This window comes from Desmodus rotundus, chromosome 12 (genome assembly GCF_022682495.2).
Source record: "Desmodus rotundus isolate HL8 chromosome 12, HLdesRot8A.1, whole genome shotgun sequence".
Lineage (NCBI taxonomy): Eukaryota > Metazoa > Chordata > Mammalia > Chiroptera > Phyllostomidae > Desmodus > Desmodus rotundus.
The window spans coordinates 2,572,298-2,589,186 of record NC_071398.1 but is presented as its reverse complement, the minus strand read 5'-3'; the positions used below and the strand labels follow the sequence as shown (position 1 = coordinate 2,589,186).

The following is a 16,889-nucleotide window of genomic DNA, read 5'->3' as shown; positions in this document are numbered from 1 at the left end:
TGCAGGGTACACCGTCTGTGTCGTGGTTTTCCTCCTCATAGTGATGTTCATCTCCCTCATGGCCTTCAACTTCTGGTGGCTGAGCTACTGGATGGAGCAGGGCTCAGGGGTGAGTGCCGCGGTGGGAGTGGGTGGCTTCTCTGAGGACCAGTGTGCACAATCTGGGGGCCCCACGAGCCGCCCGCAGCTGCCAGTGCCGAGATGACGTGGGGAACTACAGGGAGGGCCTCTGGGAGGAGGTGTCTGGGGCTGCTCCATCCTGGCTCTCACCGGTGTGCACTGAATGAGCCGTTACCCGTGCAGACTTTTGGGGACAAAACTAAGAGGTTTCTGTCCACAGGCAGCTCGCTGTGGAGTCAGAAAAGTGACACCTCCAGGGGAGGTCTTGGTCCGTGGCAGCTGGCTGGAGCCTACCCTCCCCCAGAGACCGGGAGGCAGGGGCCCTGTTCGTGGAAAGGTTACATTCCTAGGGAGCCCCTCTCAGGTCCTGAAGAGAGATGCTTCCGACTCACACGAGACGTGGACTCGCCGTCCTGAGCCCTTTTTAGTGAGCGGAGAGAGGCAGCTCAGGGGAGTGTGCGAGGTGCTGGCTGCAACCACCAGGAAATTCTTGGGGCAGCCCCTGAGCTTTCTCAGACAGGCGTTTTAGTTGGGGGGCTGGGGTCCTCCTACAGACACACCTTAAACGGCAGGAATCCACGCTCCAGTTTGCCTGTGTTGTATAGGCAGTCGATGACATCGCCAGACCCTCCCCCACTGGCATGAGGATGGTGTGGGGCTGGAGGGTCCAGGTTTTTACCGATGGCTTCGTCTCCCGGAGACCAGCTCCACCCTGAAGCCAGGCAGGGCCCTAGCCACCTGCTGGCCCATCAGCTACGAAGTCTCTCTTACTGCTCCGGAGACTCCAAGGGGCTCAGAAGCTCCTGGAGCAGGAACCAGAGTCAGAGGCCAAGTTCTGGAACACAGGAAACTCATAGCTCTGCCTCGTGTGGGAAATGACAAGGGCTGTAGGACCTCTGTGCCAGGGCCCGGGACTAAGACCAGCAACGTGCATTATCACACCACGTCCCCTGTTCTCTCCTGAAGACCAACAGCAGCCGAGAGACCAACGGGACCACCGCAGACCCAGGTGACATCCTGGACAACCCTCACCTGTCCTTTTACCAACTGGTGTTTGGCCTCAGCGCCCTGGTCCTAACCTGTGTGGGGTGCTGCTCCTCAGTGGCGTTCACCAAGGTCACGCGGAAGGCGTCCACGGCTTTGCACAACAAGCTCTTCCACAGGGTAAGGGCCTGGCCACAGGCTGGACTTGACCTTGCCCTATCTTTTTCTTTCTTTCTTCATTTTTTTAATGACCAGATTTCACTTTTTGAGCAGTTTTTGGTTTCAGAGAAACTGAGTGGAAGGGACAGAGAGTTCTCACATGCTCCCTCACCAACGCCCCCCCCCCCCCTTTTATTAACCTCTTGCAGCGGGGTGGGACGCCTGTCACAGCGGAGGGGCCAGCATGGGTCTATTATTACTGTATTTTTAACGGAGGCCCACCGTTCACGTTAAGGTTCGCCCGCGGCGCTGTGAGTCTAGGGTTTTGAGGAATGTATGCCGATGTGGATCCGCCACTTAGTATCATGCACACTATTTTCTCTGCCCTGAACCCACCCCCCCCCGCCGGGGGCCCACCTGCTCCTTCCTCCCCCGCCCCCCACCCCTGGCAGCCACTGATCTGTTGAATGTCTCCCTAGTTTTGCCTTTCCCAGAGCGTCACATGGGTGCAAGGGGACACCCAGGCACTAGAGGCACTAGGCGGGATGCTGGCAGGTCTGAGTGGGTGGGCTGAAGCGCCCCCTGCTGGAGGCAGGGCTCCAGCAGTCCGGTGTCCCAGCGAGGCCTGCAGCCCAGCTCATGACCCGGCACTCTGCTCCCCACAGGTGTTCGGCAGTCCCTTGAGCTTCTTTGACACGACACCCACAGGCCGGCTCCTGAACTGCTTTGTGGGGGACTTGGACCAGCTGGACCAGCTTTTGCCCATCGTGGCAGAAGAGTTCCTAGTCCTGCTCCTGGCGGTGACCCTCAACCTGATGGTGGCCAGCGCACTGTCCCCCTTCATCCTGCTGACAGGCGTCGTTCTGATGGCGGCGTGCCTCACTGGTTACACGTGAGGGTCTTTCCCTCGCTTGGGAACGGGCCTTGCGACTTGGGGTTTGAGGTGGGAACCCACCCAGACCTGGGTGATCCCAGAGGAGGACGGCCCAGGCCACTCCCTGTCCCTCTCGACGCAGGAAGTTCAAGAGGGCCATCAACGTGTTCAAGAGGCTGGAGAACTATAGCCGCTCCCCTTTATTCTCCCACATCCTCACCTCGCTGCAGGGCCTGAGCTCCATCCACATCTACGGGAAGACCGAAGACTTCATCAGCGAGTGAGTCCTTCTGCCGCAGGGCGTGGGGGCTGCCGGTGGCGGGGTGCCGGACAGCCCCGGGAACAGCGCCATCTGCAGGTGGATCAGGGAAAAGCTTGTTTTACTCCGTTTATCCTCTGTGCCCCCAGAGCCCCCTGTTAAGACGGCACAGAGAGGAACGAAAAGCACAGCGGCGCAGAAAATGTCTGTGACCCTGACCCCCAAGGGGGTGTGGACGCCCCTATGCGTAGCGTTACAGGGACAAGTCTCTGGGAAGCACTGCTTTCCTGGTTTTCCCTTTCACTTCCAAACAGGTGCCTAATTTTCTTAGAAGAGGAAGGAGCAAGAGCTTTCTAAGGAACAGAATTTCCTTTACTATTCACATGCGCCGATTTGCCCTCTCAATGTTGGTTGAAACAAACAAACAAAAATCCAGCGGTTGTTGCTGGGGGCTCATCGTGCCCTCTGAGCTTAGCTATTTGCAAAGACCGGTCCCATGTGGTCTGCCCTGACCGACAGGAAGCTCACAATCAGAGGAAGAGAGGAGGCGCAAACTAGTGCATATCTTTGTAATAACCCAGGGCTGACTATGACAGACAGCAGAGAGAGGAGCAGGTGAAATACCAGATGAGTTCGGGGGGGGGGGGGGAGCGAGGCGGCCTGCTGGGGATATCAGGGAAGGCTCTCAGGAGGAGGTGGTGTCTGAGCCAGCTCCAGAGCCTGCTGAGATGTGGGCACGGGAGATGGCGTGAGCCCAGTCACCTGGAATATCGGGTGGATTGTGGCGAGAGCCCTCGAGGGTGGTGCAGACAACACGGCTGACGGACCCTTGGAGCGTTGCCTGCGTGCAGTCAGCCCTGAGACCCCATGCGGTGCTCAGCACCCACCGGGGACACTCGCTGGACCAGGCACACACAGCCCCGCTCGGAGATGGATAGGGCAGAATCAGGCCTCCCCCCACTCACAAATCCCAGCACTCACTATTCCCTTTCCCTGGCCCAACGAGGGTCACTTACCCATCCTTGAACCTGTCACCAAGGCTGGGACAAGCATGTGTGGACAGGCCTACATGGGCCCAGAGCCTACTCTAGATCTGGGGTCAGGTCAACTCTGTGGCCTGAGAAAGGAGTAGGGAGGACTCCCCCAGAGAAAGGTCAGGTTGTCTGGGTGGGGGCAGGGAGCTGGATGCTGGGGGCAGGTAAGCAGCCAGTGTCTGCCCTGGGGAAACCTCGGGGCAGACAAACGCGTGTATTTCAGGTGGTCCTTTCTTTCTCAGGTTCAAAAGGCTGACTGATGCACAGAATAACTACCTGCTGATGTTTCTATCTGCCACGCGATGGTTGGTGTTGAGGCTGGAGCTCACGATCAACCTGATGACCTTGGCCGTGGCCCTGTTCGTGGCTTTCGGCGTTTCCTCTGCTCCCTATTCCTATAAAGCCATGGTCATCAACCTCATCCTGCAGGTGAGGGCGGGGCTCAGTCTGTGGCCTGCAGGCACGGGACTGTGATCACACCTCGGGCCACTTGTGACCTTATGGGCTCCTGCACCTGTTGCTCTGCTTCCCCGTCACCTCTGCACTGGGAAGTCCATTTAAAGATATCACATGGAATCATAGAATATCGGCATCGAAGGGGAGGCCAACCTCTATTGTGCAGATGGGGAAACTGAGGCCCAGAGAGGGAAAGGAGTCGTTCGAATGGACAGAGTGTTAGAAGCAGAGCCAGGGCGAGAACGCTGACCCCTTCGGTTGCCTGGCTGGTTCTGTTCCCGTCACCGTTCATGCCCTGTTCCAGGCAGCAAACTTGTCTGAGTCACCTGGGGAGTTGACACGGGGAGGGGTCCCAAAGCTCACAGGCTAGCTCGGCTTGGAGTCAGGTCCTGGCCGGGCGGGGTCTGGGATCTAATTTTAAAGCCAGGTTGCCTGGGGGCAGGGGGTCTGATGTGGTGGTCTGCCTACCTCCCGGGGCTCTGGGTGTGAGAGGGGACTGGTGGTCGTGGTTCACGTCTATAGATTCCTGCAGAAGGGCTGTCTGTCCTTGAAGGACTGTGAGCCCCAAGGCCGGCTCAGCAGCCACCTCTTCCAGTCCAGGCTGCCTGATCCCACCTCCCCCAGCCTGCCCCGCTCCCTGCTGCCAGGGGAGTTCATTAACTCTCCCCTGTGCTGTGCGGCTTCCTCTTGAGCTAGCTTTCGAACTGAGTGCCCAAAGCTGGCGCCTTCTTTTGGGTGAGCTAAGGGCTCTGTCTTGCTTCTGGGTGAGGCTCTGCAGCAGGCATACATCTGCACACACACACACACACACGCACACCATCCCTGCCTGCGTGCGCAGGCCCCTCCCTGGCGCATGGGCCATGCGGGAGGCTGTACGATGCCCACAGCGTGACCACCGTGGGATTTACTGGGAGCTGCACCTCAGCCGGCGCCTGGCTGGGCACTCGCTGGACTCTGCTCCACAGTGTTCTCATCACGTGCTAAGGGACACAGCGAAGTGGTTAAGAGCGTGCGGTTTGGGACGTGCGGCATTGCCCTGGGCTTTGCCCCCATTTGCAGTGTGACTTTGGGGAAGCCCGTTATCCTCGTGCCTAGGGCTTCTCATCAGCGGAAGGGAGGTAACACATCCCAGCCTGGTGCGGAGCATGCGTAAGCGAGAGGGTCACAGCATGAGAAACGCCCGGAAGACCTATGCCCTCCCCGACTTACGGAGAGGGGGCCCGCTTTGAGAGCTCAGGGTCCCGCAGCTGGTCACGGGCTTGTCGGTCTCTCTCCTGGTCTCTGACACATGGGCACACGCACACCCTGGAGCACAGTTGCTCCCAAGCCTTCCAGGATGCAGGGCAGAGGTGCCACATGGGGCCCTAGGGGACTTAAGAGTCATTAAGTCCAGAAACTGCCCCTGGCTGTGCGGAGGGACAGGTTCAGAGGAAAGGTTGTCCCATGCCGGTGCAGGGGAGCGTGAGCAGAGGCTCACCTGTCCCAGAGGGCGCCTGCTCCCAGGAACTCCTGGCTCTGTCCCACAGGAACCAGTGAGGGACTCTGCCTACAGGCCTGGCCTGGCTGCATAACAGCCCCGGGCGTGTCCTTTCTCCTCGAGGTTGGCTGCCCTGCCCCATCCGTGTCCTGGGGAATCTCCCTGCCTGCCCACCTGCCCCGCCCGCAAAACCCTCCCCACCCATCTCCTGCCCCCTCCCTAGAGCGATCTCCAGTTTCAGTGGTCCTGAAGTCACCGCCTGTTTCAGGGCCCCCAGAGACCCCCTGCCTCCTTCTGAGCTCTGCCCTGCCATCCAGGCCCCTCAAATCTGGCTCTGTGACCCCAACATGCATGCTCTCCTCTGACCACAGGGGTGCCTCACTGACTGCTGTGTGCAGCTCCAGGAAGCCACGGTCGCTCTTTGGGAAGCAGGAACCCCACACCGCGTTGCTCTGCAGCCCTAAGAGGCTTCTCAGTAAATAATGGAGAAGCTTCTGGTTGCCAAATGAAGCCACAGAACCAAATCAAAGTGGCCGCGGCAGTCTGGGGACTTACCTGATGTGGCCGGAAGGCTGAGGCAGGGCTGTGCTCTGTCGGTTAATTTAGTGGCTTAGCAGGAGCCCGTGGTTGTTTTGTCTCCATGCTATTCTGGCATCCACAGCCTGCCTTTGTCCGCAGGATTGTCTATTCAAGTCCACAAAACGGCTGCCGCAGCCCCAAGCTGCACATCCTCATCCAACATCTGTCCAAGGCTGGAGAGGAGGAGATAGCTTTGTTCACAGGTCCCTTTTTAAGAGCAAGGAGCAGTTTTGCAGAATGCTCCTATCTGACTCTTCCTCAGGCTTTATGGGCACTCGAGCAGTGGGGTTATCATGACTGGTTTGAAGTAGCCAGGCCCCCCCTGGGGCACCCGGCTGCCGCCTACCTGAACATAGCAGAAGAAAGAAGGGATCAGCTATTGGTTAGGGGGGCAGCATGTCTGATCTGCTGATTGGAGGAAACACAGTCCCCCAGCCCGCCCTTGACCTCCTTTCCCAACCTAGTGCCATGCCCCGACGGGGTCCTCCTTCTCTCTCGTACAGACAGCTCTCCCTCCCCACCCCGGACCCTGGGCAAGTCCTGCTACTGGATGACCTGCAGCACTTTGCTCTCTATTTGCAACACCTGTCTCTGCCCACTTTTCACCTGCTAACTGCCCCTCTCCTTAAAAGTGCACCTCTAGTGCCAGCTGCTCCGGGAGCCCTCCCTGTGACCCCCGCCTGGGTGACCGTCCCGTGGCCCCGATGGCTCTCCGTGTTGACTGCATCGTGGAGAGCACCCCTCTGGGTTGCCGTTCTCTGTCGACCTGTCTTTTCTGCCCATCGGACGGGGTGCTCCTGGTGGGCGGGCTTGTGTCGGTGGCACTCAGGGGCAGGGGGCCTGACCTTGGGGTTTGGTGACCCACCGCGCTGGGAAGGGATTTCCCAGCACTCTGCACTGCCAGACTGCCCACGTCTGGAGTGTGGAGGCGGGGCCCCTCCCAGCTCCACCTCCGGCTCCCAGGGACACTGTGGGGGCTCCATCTGTCCTCTTTCTGGTCCTCCGTTTCCTCGTCTGTGGCACTGCCAGGTCCCGGGAGCCCCCAGGACTCCTAGCCTGGGCTCCCCTGAAGGCAGAGCCTGACACCAAGGCCATGGGTGCGGGCAGATTGTTCGGGTGATGCTTCTGGAAGACAGGCCTTGGGTGGCAGGGAAGGAGGAGCTGCATCACGAGGGTGTGTCACCGAAGTCGCAGGCCTGGGTCACCAGCACAGGACTGACTGAGATCTCCTGAGCAGTGTGTAGGATGCTCTCTGGGTTGTCCTTGAAGGCTGAGAGAATGGGGGGCCTTGTCCCCTGTCTCCTGTCCCCATTCGGTGAGGGTCACCCCCCAGAGCCTGCACTCTGCTCTTTCTGGGCCTCTGGGCACTGAGGTGGCGCAGACCAGGACACGGTGTCCCTGGGATTCTCATTCAGAACTGCCCACCACAGCTGCACCTCCACTGGGGAGCACCTGAGCCACTCTTGGGGGCATGGCGGTGACCGGGTCCCAGGAACCTAGAGAGCCTGGGCACACCTCCAGCAGCCACGCAGTCCAACAAGTCTCCTTCCTTCCAGCTGGCGTCCAGCTTCCAGGCCATGGGCCGCATGGGCTCGGAGACAGAGGCGCACTTCATGGCGGCGGAGAGGATGCTGCAGTACATGAAGGTAGGCGCAGGTCTGGGTCTGGCACGAGCCCGGGGCGCGGCTTCTGTTGGTCCCTGCAAGTCCCCAGGGCCCTGAGACTTTGCCAGGAGGCCGCCAGGGCTCGAGGAACTTCCTCCCCATCTTCCCAGAAGAGCTTCCTCTCTGAAGCCCTTCCATACTCACTGGCTCACTCTGACCAATCTGTCCATGCGCCAGCATTCTTGGGTACAGAAGGAATGATCTCCCCTTTTCAGAAACGAGAGTTTTGCCCAAGTCTAACAGCGACGATAATAATAATAGTATTGCTACTGTTCTATTTATGTCATAGTAGTGAAGCACACAGGTTTCGGAGCCACTTGCATCAGCTGTGCAGCTGGGGGCAACTGCGGCAGCCCCTCTGTTCCCCGTCTCTGAAACGGGAGAAATGCCAGTCGCTCCGTCGTTGGGTTAGTGCACGGGTTAAACGGTGCGGCATCTGAAGCACCGAGCACAGCCTGGCCGGTAGGGAAGCCTCAGTCAGCAAAACCAGAAAACCCTTGTATAAGGTCGACTGAACTCGTACCATTATCCAGAAGAGGGAGCCAGGGCTTGGCCGTGCTGAGCATCTGGCCGAAGACCGCGCGGCCAGGGGCTGGCAGAGCCCTCCGACGCCAGGCCCCTGCCCCGTCCCATGAGAGGAAGTGGTGAACTGCACAGCTGGGACTCCAGACCCTGCAGCGGGCTGTGGTGGCACTGTGCTGAGGGGGGCGACCCGTCACTTGCAGCCTGTGCCCAGCTTCTCCTCCATCATCCTTTCCCCCCAACTGGGCTTGTGGCCTTGGAGCCGGCAGCCCTGGGCCAGAGTCCTTGCCTGTCCACTCCCCAGCTGTGTGACCTCAAGCTCGCTGTTGGTATGGTCTGAGCCTCTGTTTCCTTGCCCGGGAGACACAGGGGAAAATGCGCACCCGCCTCTCGGGACTAGACCCAGGGAGGCAGTGTCTGCCCGGGGCTCTGAGCTGCCCACGGCGCCCTGCTGGGGGCTGTTTCTCCGCTGCCCTTGTCACTATTACCCTGGATCCTATTTCTTTCGGACCTGACAACAAATTAGAAAAAGTTCTCTCTGTCAGTAACGAGGGGGCTGGCTATGGGGTTTCTCCCTCTTTGGGGATAAAACTCCGTGCCTTTCAGGGGAGTGGGGGCAGAGAAGTTCCTCGTGGGCTGTTTCTGTGACCACCCCGCCGGGGGCTGGAGCCCGTGGGTCGGCAGTGGGTGGGCAGAGGTAGGTGGTAACTGTTGATTTCTTTTCCCTCCTTCGAAAACTTTCCTTCTTCTTCAGATGTGTGTCCCCGAGGCCTCTTTACATGAGGAAGGCGCAAGCTGCCCCCACGGGTGGCCACAGCACGGGGAAATCACCTTCCAGGACTATCAGATGAAGTACCGGGACAACACGCCCGTGGTCCTCAAAGGGGTCAGCCTGAGGATTCGCAGCCAGGAAGTGGTGGGCATCGTGGGCAGGACGGGCTCCGGTGAGCTGCACGTCCTGCACACCCCATCTCCAACTTTGGCCTTGGGGTGTCGGACCTGTTTTGGGGCATGGGTTGGCTCAGAGACCCCGCAGGTGTTTGCTGACCCTCACTCTGTGCTGGGCCCTGCCCTGGACACTGGCAAATAGAGCCCCAAGCCCCCGCTGTCAGGGGACCACAGTGCAGGAGACGGGTGTTGAGCTCGGGGGGCCACAGCACAGGAGACGGGTGTTGAGCTCGGGGGGCCACAGCACAGGAGACGGGTGTTGAACTCGGGGGGCCGCAGCGCAGGAGACGGGTGTTGAACTCGGGGGGCCGCAGCGCAGGAGACGGGTGTTGAACTCGGGGGGCCGCAGCGCAGGAGACGGGTGTTGAACAAGTGGTCGGGCAGGGAAGCAAGCGGGATACTGACAGGTGAAGTGAGTGCCTGGAGGAAATGGGAGGGATGGGGTCCAGCCGAGTGATGGGTTGCTGGTCCTGAAGCCACGGTGGCCTGGGCCCTGAGGCCAGCATTGGAGCTGGGATAGGAAGACCAGGGTGTAGGGGAGGAGCGCTTCAGGCAGGGGTCGAGCAGGCCGAGGAGTGAAATCTGGGTCTTCTTTTCCTTCCCTCTGCCCCCACCCTCCCTTCCTGGACCTTTATCGGTCTCCTCCCCTCTCCTTTCTGACTTCTTTCCTTCCCTCCCAGCACGTTTGGGAGATCTGGTCCAAGGTCACTCCCTCCTGATCTCCACTTGTTCAAAGACATTGCTCAGACTTGGTTCTTGCCCTACCTTTGTGCACCTTGGAGCTGCCTCCTCCAGGAAGCCCCCCAGGGTTGAGCACGATCTTCATGGCTGTTCCTCCTTAGGCCCCTGCAGGGCTCACACCACTGCTAGTGAAGGGCTTCAGTCTGGACTCTGTAGTGTACCTGCAGGCGATGGGCCTGGGAAGATTGACTCCTCCCAGGAGTCAAATGAAGCTCTCAATTGGCCCTGGGCCAGAGGATCGTGCTCGCCCCGTAGGCATTAACTGAGCATCAGCAGGTGCAGCGATAGGAACGCCAAGGTGAATGAGAACAAGCATTGACCTTGTCTTTTTGAGCAGAGGTTGACCACTCAAGTGTGTTAGGGCCTGACAAGTGACATGGATGAGTGGAACGGGGCTGGGGCTGCTGTCGGGGTGGGGTGGGGAGGGCTGCATGCTGAGCTGGAGAACAGGGGTCTCTCAGGAAAGCAGCCCCGGCTGCCGGTCGCCCCGGGGACGTGGGGCTAGAAGCATGCGATCTCAATTTTATGTGCAGGACCTTTGGCTGTTTGAAATGCTGGCAGAGAATTTTAAAAATACCAGGAACGCTGCATGTGTAAAACAAAACACATACGTGGCTGGATTTAATACACCGAGTCCGCGGTGCCCCCCAATCTCAGCTCTAAGGAAGCTGCTCGTTTGGAGGCCGCCTGCAGCGGAGGTCCAGCCCTCTTCTGTCCTCTCAGCACCTGTGCTGACCAAGCTTGGGCCACGGTGGGGAGCAGGTCTGGTGTGCAAGTCGGGGTCCCTGTGCAGACTCAGGAAACCAGCGTGCCGCCTGTTTCTCCCCCGACAGGGAAGTCCTCCCTGGGGGTGGCGCTCTTCCGGCTGGCGGAGCCTGCCGCGGGCCGGATTCTCATCGACGGTGTCGACATCAGCAGCGTCAGCCTGCAGGACCTGCGGTCCAAGCTGTCCATCATCCCTCAAGATCCAGTCCTGTTCTCAGGAACTGTCAGGTGAGGGCTGGGCCAGAGGCCAGCCTAGGGCGAGGACCGGGTGTCAGGGCTGGGCTGCCAGGCAGGTCCCCCTCACTGAGCTGTCCTTGAAGATCGAAGGAGACCCTGATAAACACAAGGCCTCTTGGGGACCTGTCCCATCCAAACCAGAGCAAGGTGTAGTTTTCGTGTCCGATTTCAGTTCACTGTTCAGCACATGTGCAGTGGTGGCCAGACGCCTCCCTGTCTGGGGTGGTTTAGTTTCTTGTTTCCACCGGCTGGGGACAGCTGAGGCTGGAATTAGCAAGGGGTCCTTCCCGAGGCACACACTCTATGCGGGGGGGGGGGGGGGGGGCGGGGGGGGGGAGTGAGAAGTGGCCCGGGCGGCCGCTCCGTGAGCACGCAGAAGAGGCACTCCCAGGCTCTAGCCCCCCAAAGGCAGCTCAGGGACCCCACTTCAGTCATCGAGAGCTCCTGCTTGACCGTCATGCTTGTTGGCTGTGTAGGGCCACCAAGGCCTGGTGACCCAGGGGGACTGAGGCGCTACATGAAGCCCGAGGCCTCGGGATTTGGGGCTAGTTGAGGGGCATTCTCAGAGGCAAGAGAATTGATTGACTGATTGATTCATTCATTCATTCACCCACCCATTGGCTTGCCTTTTCTGAGGCTTTGTCGAGTCCAGACATTGGCTAGGGACTGGGGACATGAACAATCCCTGCCCCCACCCCCCAGCATCACAGAGCAGTCGGGGGGATGGGGATGTTGCGGAGACATAAGACCTGATACATTATAATACCAGATGTAACTGCTCGGTCAGATATAGGAACAAAGTATCATATATGTGCTATATATCCGTACGTGTACAAAGCTGTATATGCTACAGCACGGCTGGGCCTTGGAAACATTGTGCTTCAAGGAATAAGCCAGGCAGAGAGGACAAACATTATGTATTTCCACTTAAACGAGGTACCTGGAACAGGCAAATTCACAACGACATAAAGTAGAACCAACGCTCAGAGGGGCTGGGGCGGGGAGGGAGATGGTTGGACGGAAGAAATTTCATTGCAGCTGATGAGTTTTAGGGATGGTTACACGACATTGTGAATACATTTGATGCCACTGGTTGTATACTTAGAAATGGTTAAAGTGATGAACATGTTATGCTTATTTTCATGCACACACACACCGCAAATGGCTTAAGCTAAAAAGTCCTCTTTTGCCTCATGACCTGGGGAAGGCTGGGGCTCATTCCAGGGCCAGGGCCCCCCCACAGCCCTGCTCTAGCTCCATTCTCGAGGCCCAGTGAGGGCTCTGGGGGGCTCCATGTGCCCCTCCTGGGGCAGGATGGTCATAGCCTCTCCTTCTCAGTTGGAGAAAGAGTTTCTTCCCAGCGAATGTCTTAAAAGTCCCGAGACACACTCTGCGTGCTGACCTGCCACCCCCGACTGACCGCTGTGGCTGGGGGCTCGCCGCATCTGATCTGCTTCTACCCAAGTCCCTTGCTCCATCCACCCCTGGGGTTGGAGAGAGAGCCCCACCTGGACCTCATGGGTTTGGGGGCTGGGAGACAGGTGGCCCCAGACGAAACCCGGGGTGCTGCCTGCAGAAGGAATAGGTACCAACCGGCATAAGACATGCCCACACATGGTAGGCCCATGGGCTTCTGTACACCCGGTGTCCGTTCTAACAGTCCTTGGTCATTCGCTGTGTCTAGGACACACTGCTTGGTGGCCCAGATGGTCAACAAACACTTCTCTTCCTCTCCTGCGCAGGTTAAACCTGGACCCCTTCAACAACTACACGGACGAGCAGATCTGGGGTGCTTTGGAGAAGACGTCCCTGAGCAAGACGGTCAGTAGCCCGACCAGGCCTGAGCTGGCGTCTCCCACAGGGCTCGTCCCGCACGGTGCTCCCGAGGGAGCCACACTGGGCCATGGGCGGGGCCGTCTCACCCAGATGGCATGACCTGAGATTCCTTGGGATGGGCTGATGGCGCTCAGACACGAACAGTGCACCGGGTACATGCTGGGCTCAGGGACACAGCAGAGGAGAGGCGAGTGGAGTCTTTATCCTCCAGGCCTCTGCATTCGGTGGGAGGTAAAGGCAACCGGCTTGCGACCACGGAGATCCTTTCCGATGGTGGTCGGGGCTGGAAGGGGCCCAGCGAGACCACCGGCACTTCCATGGGGGTGGGGGTAGCAGCCCCCCAGGCAGGGTCTCTTTAAGGACTGGAGCTGAGACCAGACACGGACGGGTGGGCGCAGGCAAGGAAGGAGACAGCCGACGGGGAGGGCAGAGAGAGAGTGGAGGAGAGGGACAGAACGAGACAGGAGCCTTACGGGGTTCGGCCTAGGTCTCACCGCACAGCGCGCACAGGGCTGCATGACCTACTCTTGCCTGCCCCGACGTGACAGATCGTAAAGCTGCCCCAAAGGCTGCAGGCCGAGGTCCTGGAGAACGGCAGGAACTTCTCCGTGGGGGAGAGGCAGCTGCTCTGCATCACCCGAGCCCTGCTGTGCAACTCCAAGGTGAGGCCAGGGCAGCGCCAGGGGATGTCTCCCTTCGCTGCCGGGGGTGGTGAGGCGGGACAGGCAGGGCTCGCACCTGCATCCTCAACCCCGATGTCCCACACCCGAGCCCAGGTGCGGGCCCCAGAACCACAAAGCTCAGAGGTCAGGAGCTGACTGATTTAAAAGCGGCTCACTGCACATTCTTTTAAAACTCGGGAGCCGGGTACTCCCTTGTCCTTATTACAACCGGGACCGAGAGCTCTGCCCTTCCAGGGCAACATTATACAGGTTTGGAAAATTTCATCTGGTGGTGTTTTTTGAAGTTTTCTAAGTAATTTCACCGGTAATTACAGGTCGTTGACCCCCTGGGCTCGTTAGCAGCAAGCTTTCTCTCCCAAGCAAAGCAGCACACACACACTCGCCTATGTGCACATGCGCTCACGATTTTGTCGTGTCCGTGTGCCCTCTGACCTACTCATGAAGCCCTCTTCTTAAGAAGGGTCTCATCGTGAACTGTCACATTCGTGGAATCACACTCCATGCTTGTTACAGCTCCCTGATGCAGGGAGTTAAAGAAACAAGTGCAAAAAAGCTGTAGTAAAAAGGACGGTGGTCCGAGGAGCCCCTCTCCTGCCCCGTGCAGAACGTGGCTCTATGTTTGTTCAGCAAACAGGAAGGCGGTTTGTAAAACCAGAAGGGCTACTGGGGCATTTTCAAGAGTTTAGTTTTCACCATGGCCGGGTGGTCAGTTGGCTAGAGCATCATTCCAAAATGTGAAGGTTGAGGGTTCCATCCCCCGGTCAGGGCACATACAGGAATCAACCAATGAGTGCATGAATAAGTGGAACTACAGATCAATGTTTCTCTCTCTCCCTCCCTCCCTTTCTCTAATCAGTAAATTTAGAAAAAGGTTTTAACTCTCTGGTCACTAGAAAATAGTTAGCTCTTGGTGGCAACCTAATAGTGTCTTTAAAATGGAACCAGTAACAAGAGCTCGCACTGGATTTCAAATGCAGTCCCAAGCTCTCAACGTGCAGCTAAGGGTCTTGGTGCATTAGGGGCTGACCCAGGGCCAGACCCAGGTTTGGGGCCCAAGGCCGCCTTCAACCCCTGTCTGTGTCTGCCAGATCCTCATCATCGATGAAGCCACAGCCTCTATCGACCTGGAGACCGATGCCCTGGTCCAGCACACGATCCGTGAAGCCTTCCAGGGCTGCACAGTGCTGGTCATCGCCCACCGCATCACCACTGTCCTCTACTGTGACCGCATCCTGGTCATGGACAACGGGAAGGTCAGGGCAGCCACCTGGGCTGGGGGAGGACGGGCGTGCATGCCAGCACCCGGGAGGCCTTTGATCCTTCCAGTCTGAGCTCAGCCCGGCCGCTGTCCCTTCCTTTCTCCACCCTCCAGGTTGTAGAGTTCGACAGTCCTGAGGTCCTGCAGAGGCAGCCCGGGTCCATGTTCGCAGCCTTACTGGCAATGGCCAGGTCGCAGAGCAAAGGAGACTCGGGGACTGAGGGCCGAGCTCGTCACCGCCCGGGTGAGGCCTGCATTCTGTGACCGTCAGGTGCAGGGGCAGCACAGACCCCTTCTGAAAGCCGGGCTCATGGGCCCGAGGGGTGCTGGGGAGCGGACGCAAAAGGAGACCGAGGGAGGTTTGGGGATGCTGAGAACCCCAGCACCCTTTGAGACCGTGGGGTCAAATGATCTTGTGTCTCTTTTTAACTGATGTGTTGAGTAATTTCATCATAATGTAAAAGCTTATTATACTTTCCTGATCTGTGTGAAGAGTGTTGCGAATGATGTATTGACTCTGTAAAGAAAAGTCTCATTCTCTGTCCTGCTTTCTACTTGCGCTAATATTCCTTCAGTTGCCAGGAGCAGAAACTTCCTTAAACTGACTTCCGGGAAAGGGAGCTTGATTGGCTCAGGTATCAGAAAGGTCCAGGAGAAGGATGCCTGACTTGCCGACGCTGCCTCTCTTCTTCTCTCAGCTCTGTTTTCTTTTGTTTGGCTTTGCTCTCAGGCCACCACCCTCCTCATGGTGGCAGAATGGCTGCCAGCAGCCCTAGGCTTGCATCCCACCAGCCCAGCATCCCGGGATCTGGAATCTCCAGTGATTCCAGCAGAAGCTCCTAGGCTAAATCTCATGGGTCATGTGCTCATCCCTGAACCAATCATGTGCTAACCTGTTGCAATACAGCGTCACACACCCACACCTGGACCTGGGGGAACCCTGAATCACAGAAACTGAGAACGGAAGGGGTTGTTTCTGCAAAATAGCCTCGGGGTGCTCCTACAACAGGAAGGAGGAGTGGATGTGGAGGCCCCAAGCAGGAGCTGCGGCCTGCCCGCCTGCTGTATGTTTGTTTACTGGTCACGGCCAGGATGCGTGGAAGGAAGAGTTAATTGCTAACATATGACAACTGTAAGTAAGACCATTTGCTGCCCCTCCCACAGTGGTTACAGATAGATAATTAGAGAGGCAATTATTTTCAATTGTCAATGAGGGAGACCTCATTGTTGCGCGGAAATACGCTTCAAAGTATGTTTGTTTCATTTGTTTTCAGATTACAGGGTCTGATTTTGCCATGAGAACAATCAGTTCAGTAAACAAACATTTCCTACGCTGTTTCTTGCACTGGGGTGGGGTGGGGGTGGAGCACGGATGGCCCCGCCCTCATGGAATTTGCCCTTTTGAGTAAACGGTGAACACGTAAATAGAACCAAGCCACAGGAGGGGAGGGCAGTCCAGGCAGGCTTCCTGGTGGAGGGGAGGTTGTGGTTTACTGAGACCTGAAAAATAAACATTTGCTCAGACTAAAGGGATTGGGGCGGGAAAGACAGCTGCAGGCGGAGAACCGCAAACCTATCCCCGTGGGAATGAACTCTGGCAGCAGACCAAGTGCTGAGAGAGCCCTCCTCCTGAGTGACGGGTGTGCCTCACTTCTGTTCCCATCTGGGCTTCCTAGGCAGCACCTGTGTCTCTTTCCAGGGCGGTTCCTGGGTGAATGTCTTCTCTCTCTTAAAAGCCCCTTAGCCCGGGTGGACCCCTTTCCCCTCAGTTCTTGCCTTTTCTTCTTGGGCCCTGAAGGATGTCTGGGGGCTCCTCCTGCCGCCATCTCAACCCAGCCCCACAGGGTCTGCAGGTTGGAGGTGACCCTACTCACCCGGCCAGTCCCCTCCAAGAGCTATCCCGAGAAAACGCTCCGCAGAAGTGTGTTCCTTGTGGTGGCCAGAAGATGGCAGGCTCTTCCCAAAAATCCAGATCTGCTGCAATCCGCCAGGGAAAGGGCTGACCCCTGAGTTAAAGGCTGGGAAACAGGCCCCATTTCCACTCCATCCTCAGGTCTCCCTGCCCCCGCCCCACCTCCCCTCGCAGCAGCCTCTTCCTGGAACCACTTGCAACCCTGGCTGCACATTGGGCTCACGCACATTTTTAAAAATACTGGTGTACGCCCCAGAGGGTCTCGTCCCCCTGGTTTGGGTTGGAGACTGAGCTCCGGGAGCCTTCGGTGGGGCTGAAGTGCCGCAGAACTCGAGAGCCTCCGCTTCCAGCAGCAGTACACAGAACTCTTTAAAAACTAGC

At 58.2% G+C, this 16,889-nt stretch overlaps 1 protein-coding gene across 1 annotated transcript in view; it reads left to right on the top strand.

Annotated features, from left to right (window-relative positions):
- Positions 1 to 14,860, top strand: part of ABCC11 (ATP binding cassette subfamily C member 11) — a 43,921-nt gene extending 29,061 nt beyond the window's left edge. Inside the window, exons 19-30 of the mRNA XM_024551504.3 lie at positions 6 to 109; positions 1,087 to 1,284; positions 1,929 to 2,155; positions 2,280 to 2,417; positions 3,673 to 3,859; positions 7,499 to 7,588; positions 8,883 to 9,072; positions 10,651 to 10,810; positions 12,562 to 12,640; positions 13,204 to 13,317; positions 14,427 to 14,591; positions 14,711 to 14,860. Of these exons, the coding sequence (XP_024407272.2) occupies positions 6 to 109; positions 1,087 to 1,284; positions 1,929 to 2,155; positions 2,280 to 2,417; positions 3,673 to 3,859; positions 7,499 to 7,588; positions 8,883 to 9,072; positions 10,651 to 10,810; positions 12,562 to 12,640; positions 13,204 to 13,317; positions 14,427 to 14,591; positions 14,711 to 14,860 (1,802 nt within the window). The remainder of the gene's footprint in view (positions 1 to 5; positions 110 to 1,086; positions 1,285 to 1,928; positions 2,156 to 2,279; positions 2,418 to 3,672; positions 3,860 to 7,498; positions 7,589 to 8,882; positions 9,073 to 10,650; positions 10,811 to 12,561; positions 12,641 to 13,203; positions 13,318 to 14,426; positions 14,592 to 14,710) is intronic.
- Positions 14,861 to 16,889: the final 2,029 nt, after the last annotated feature.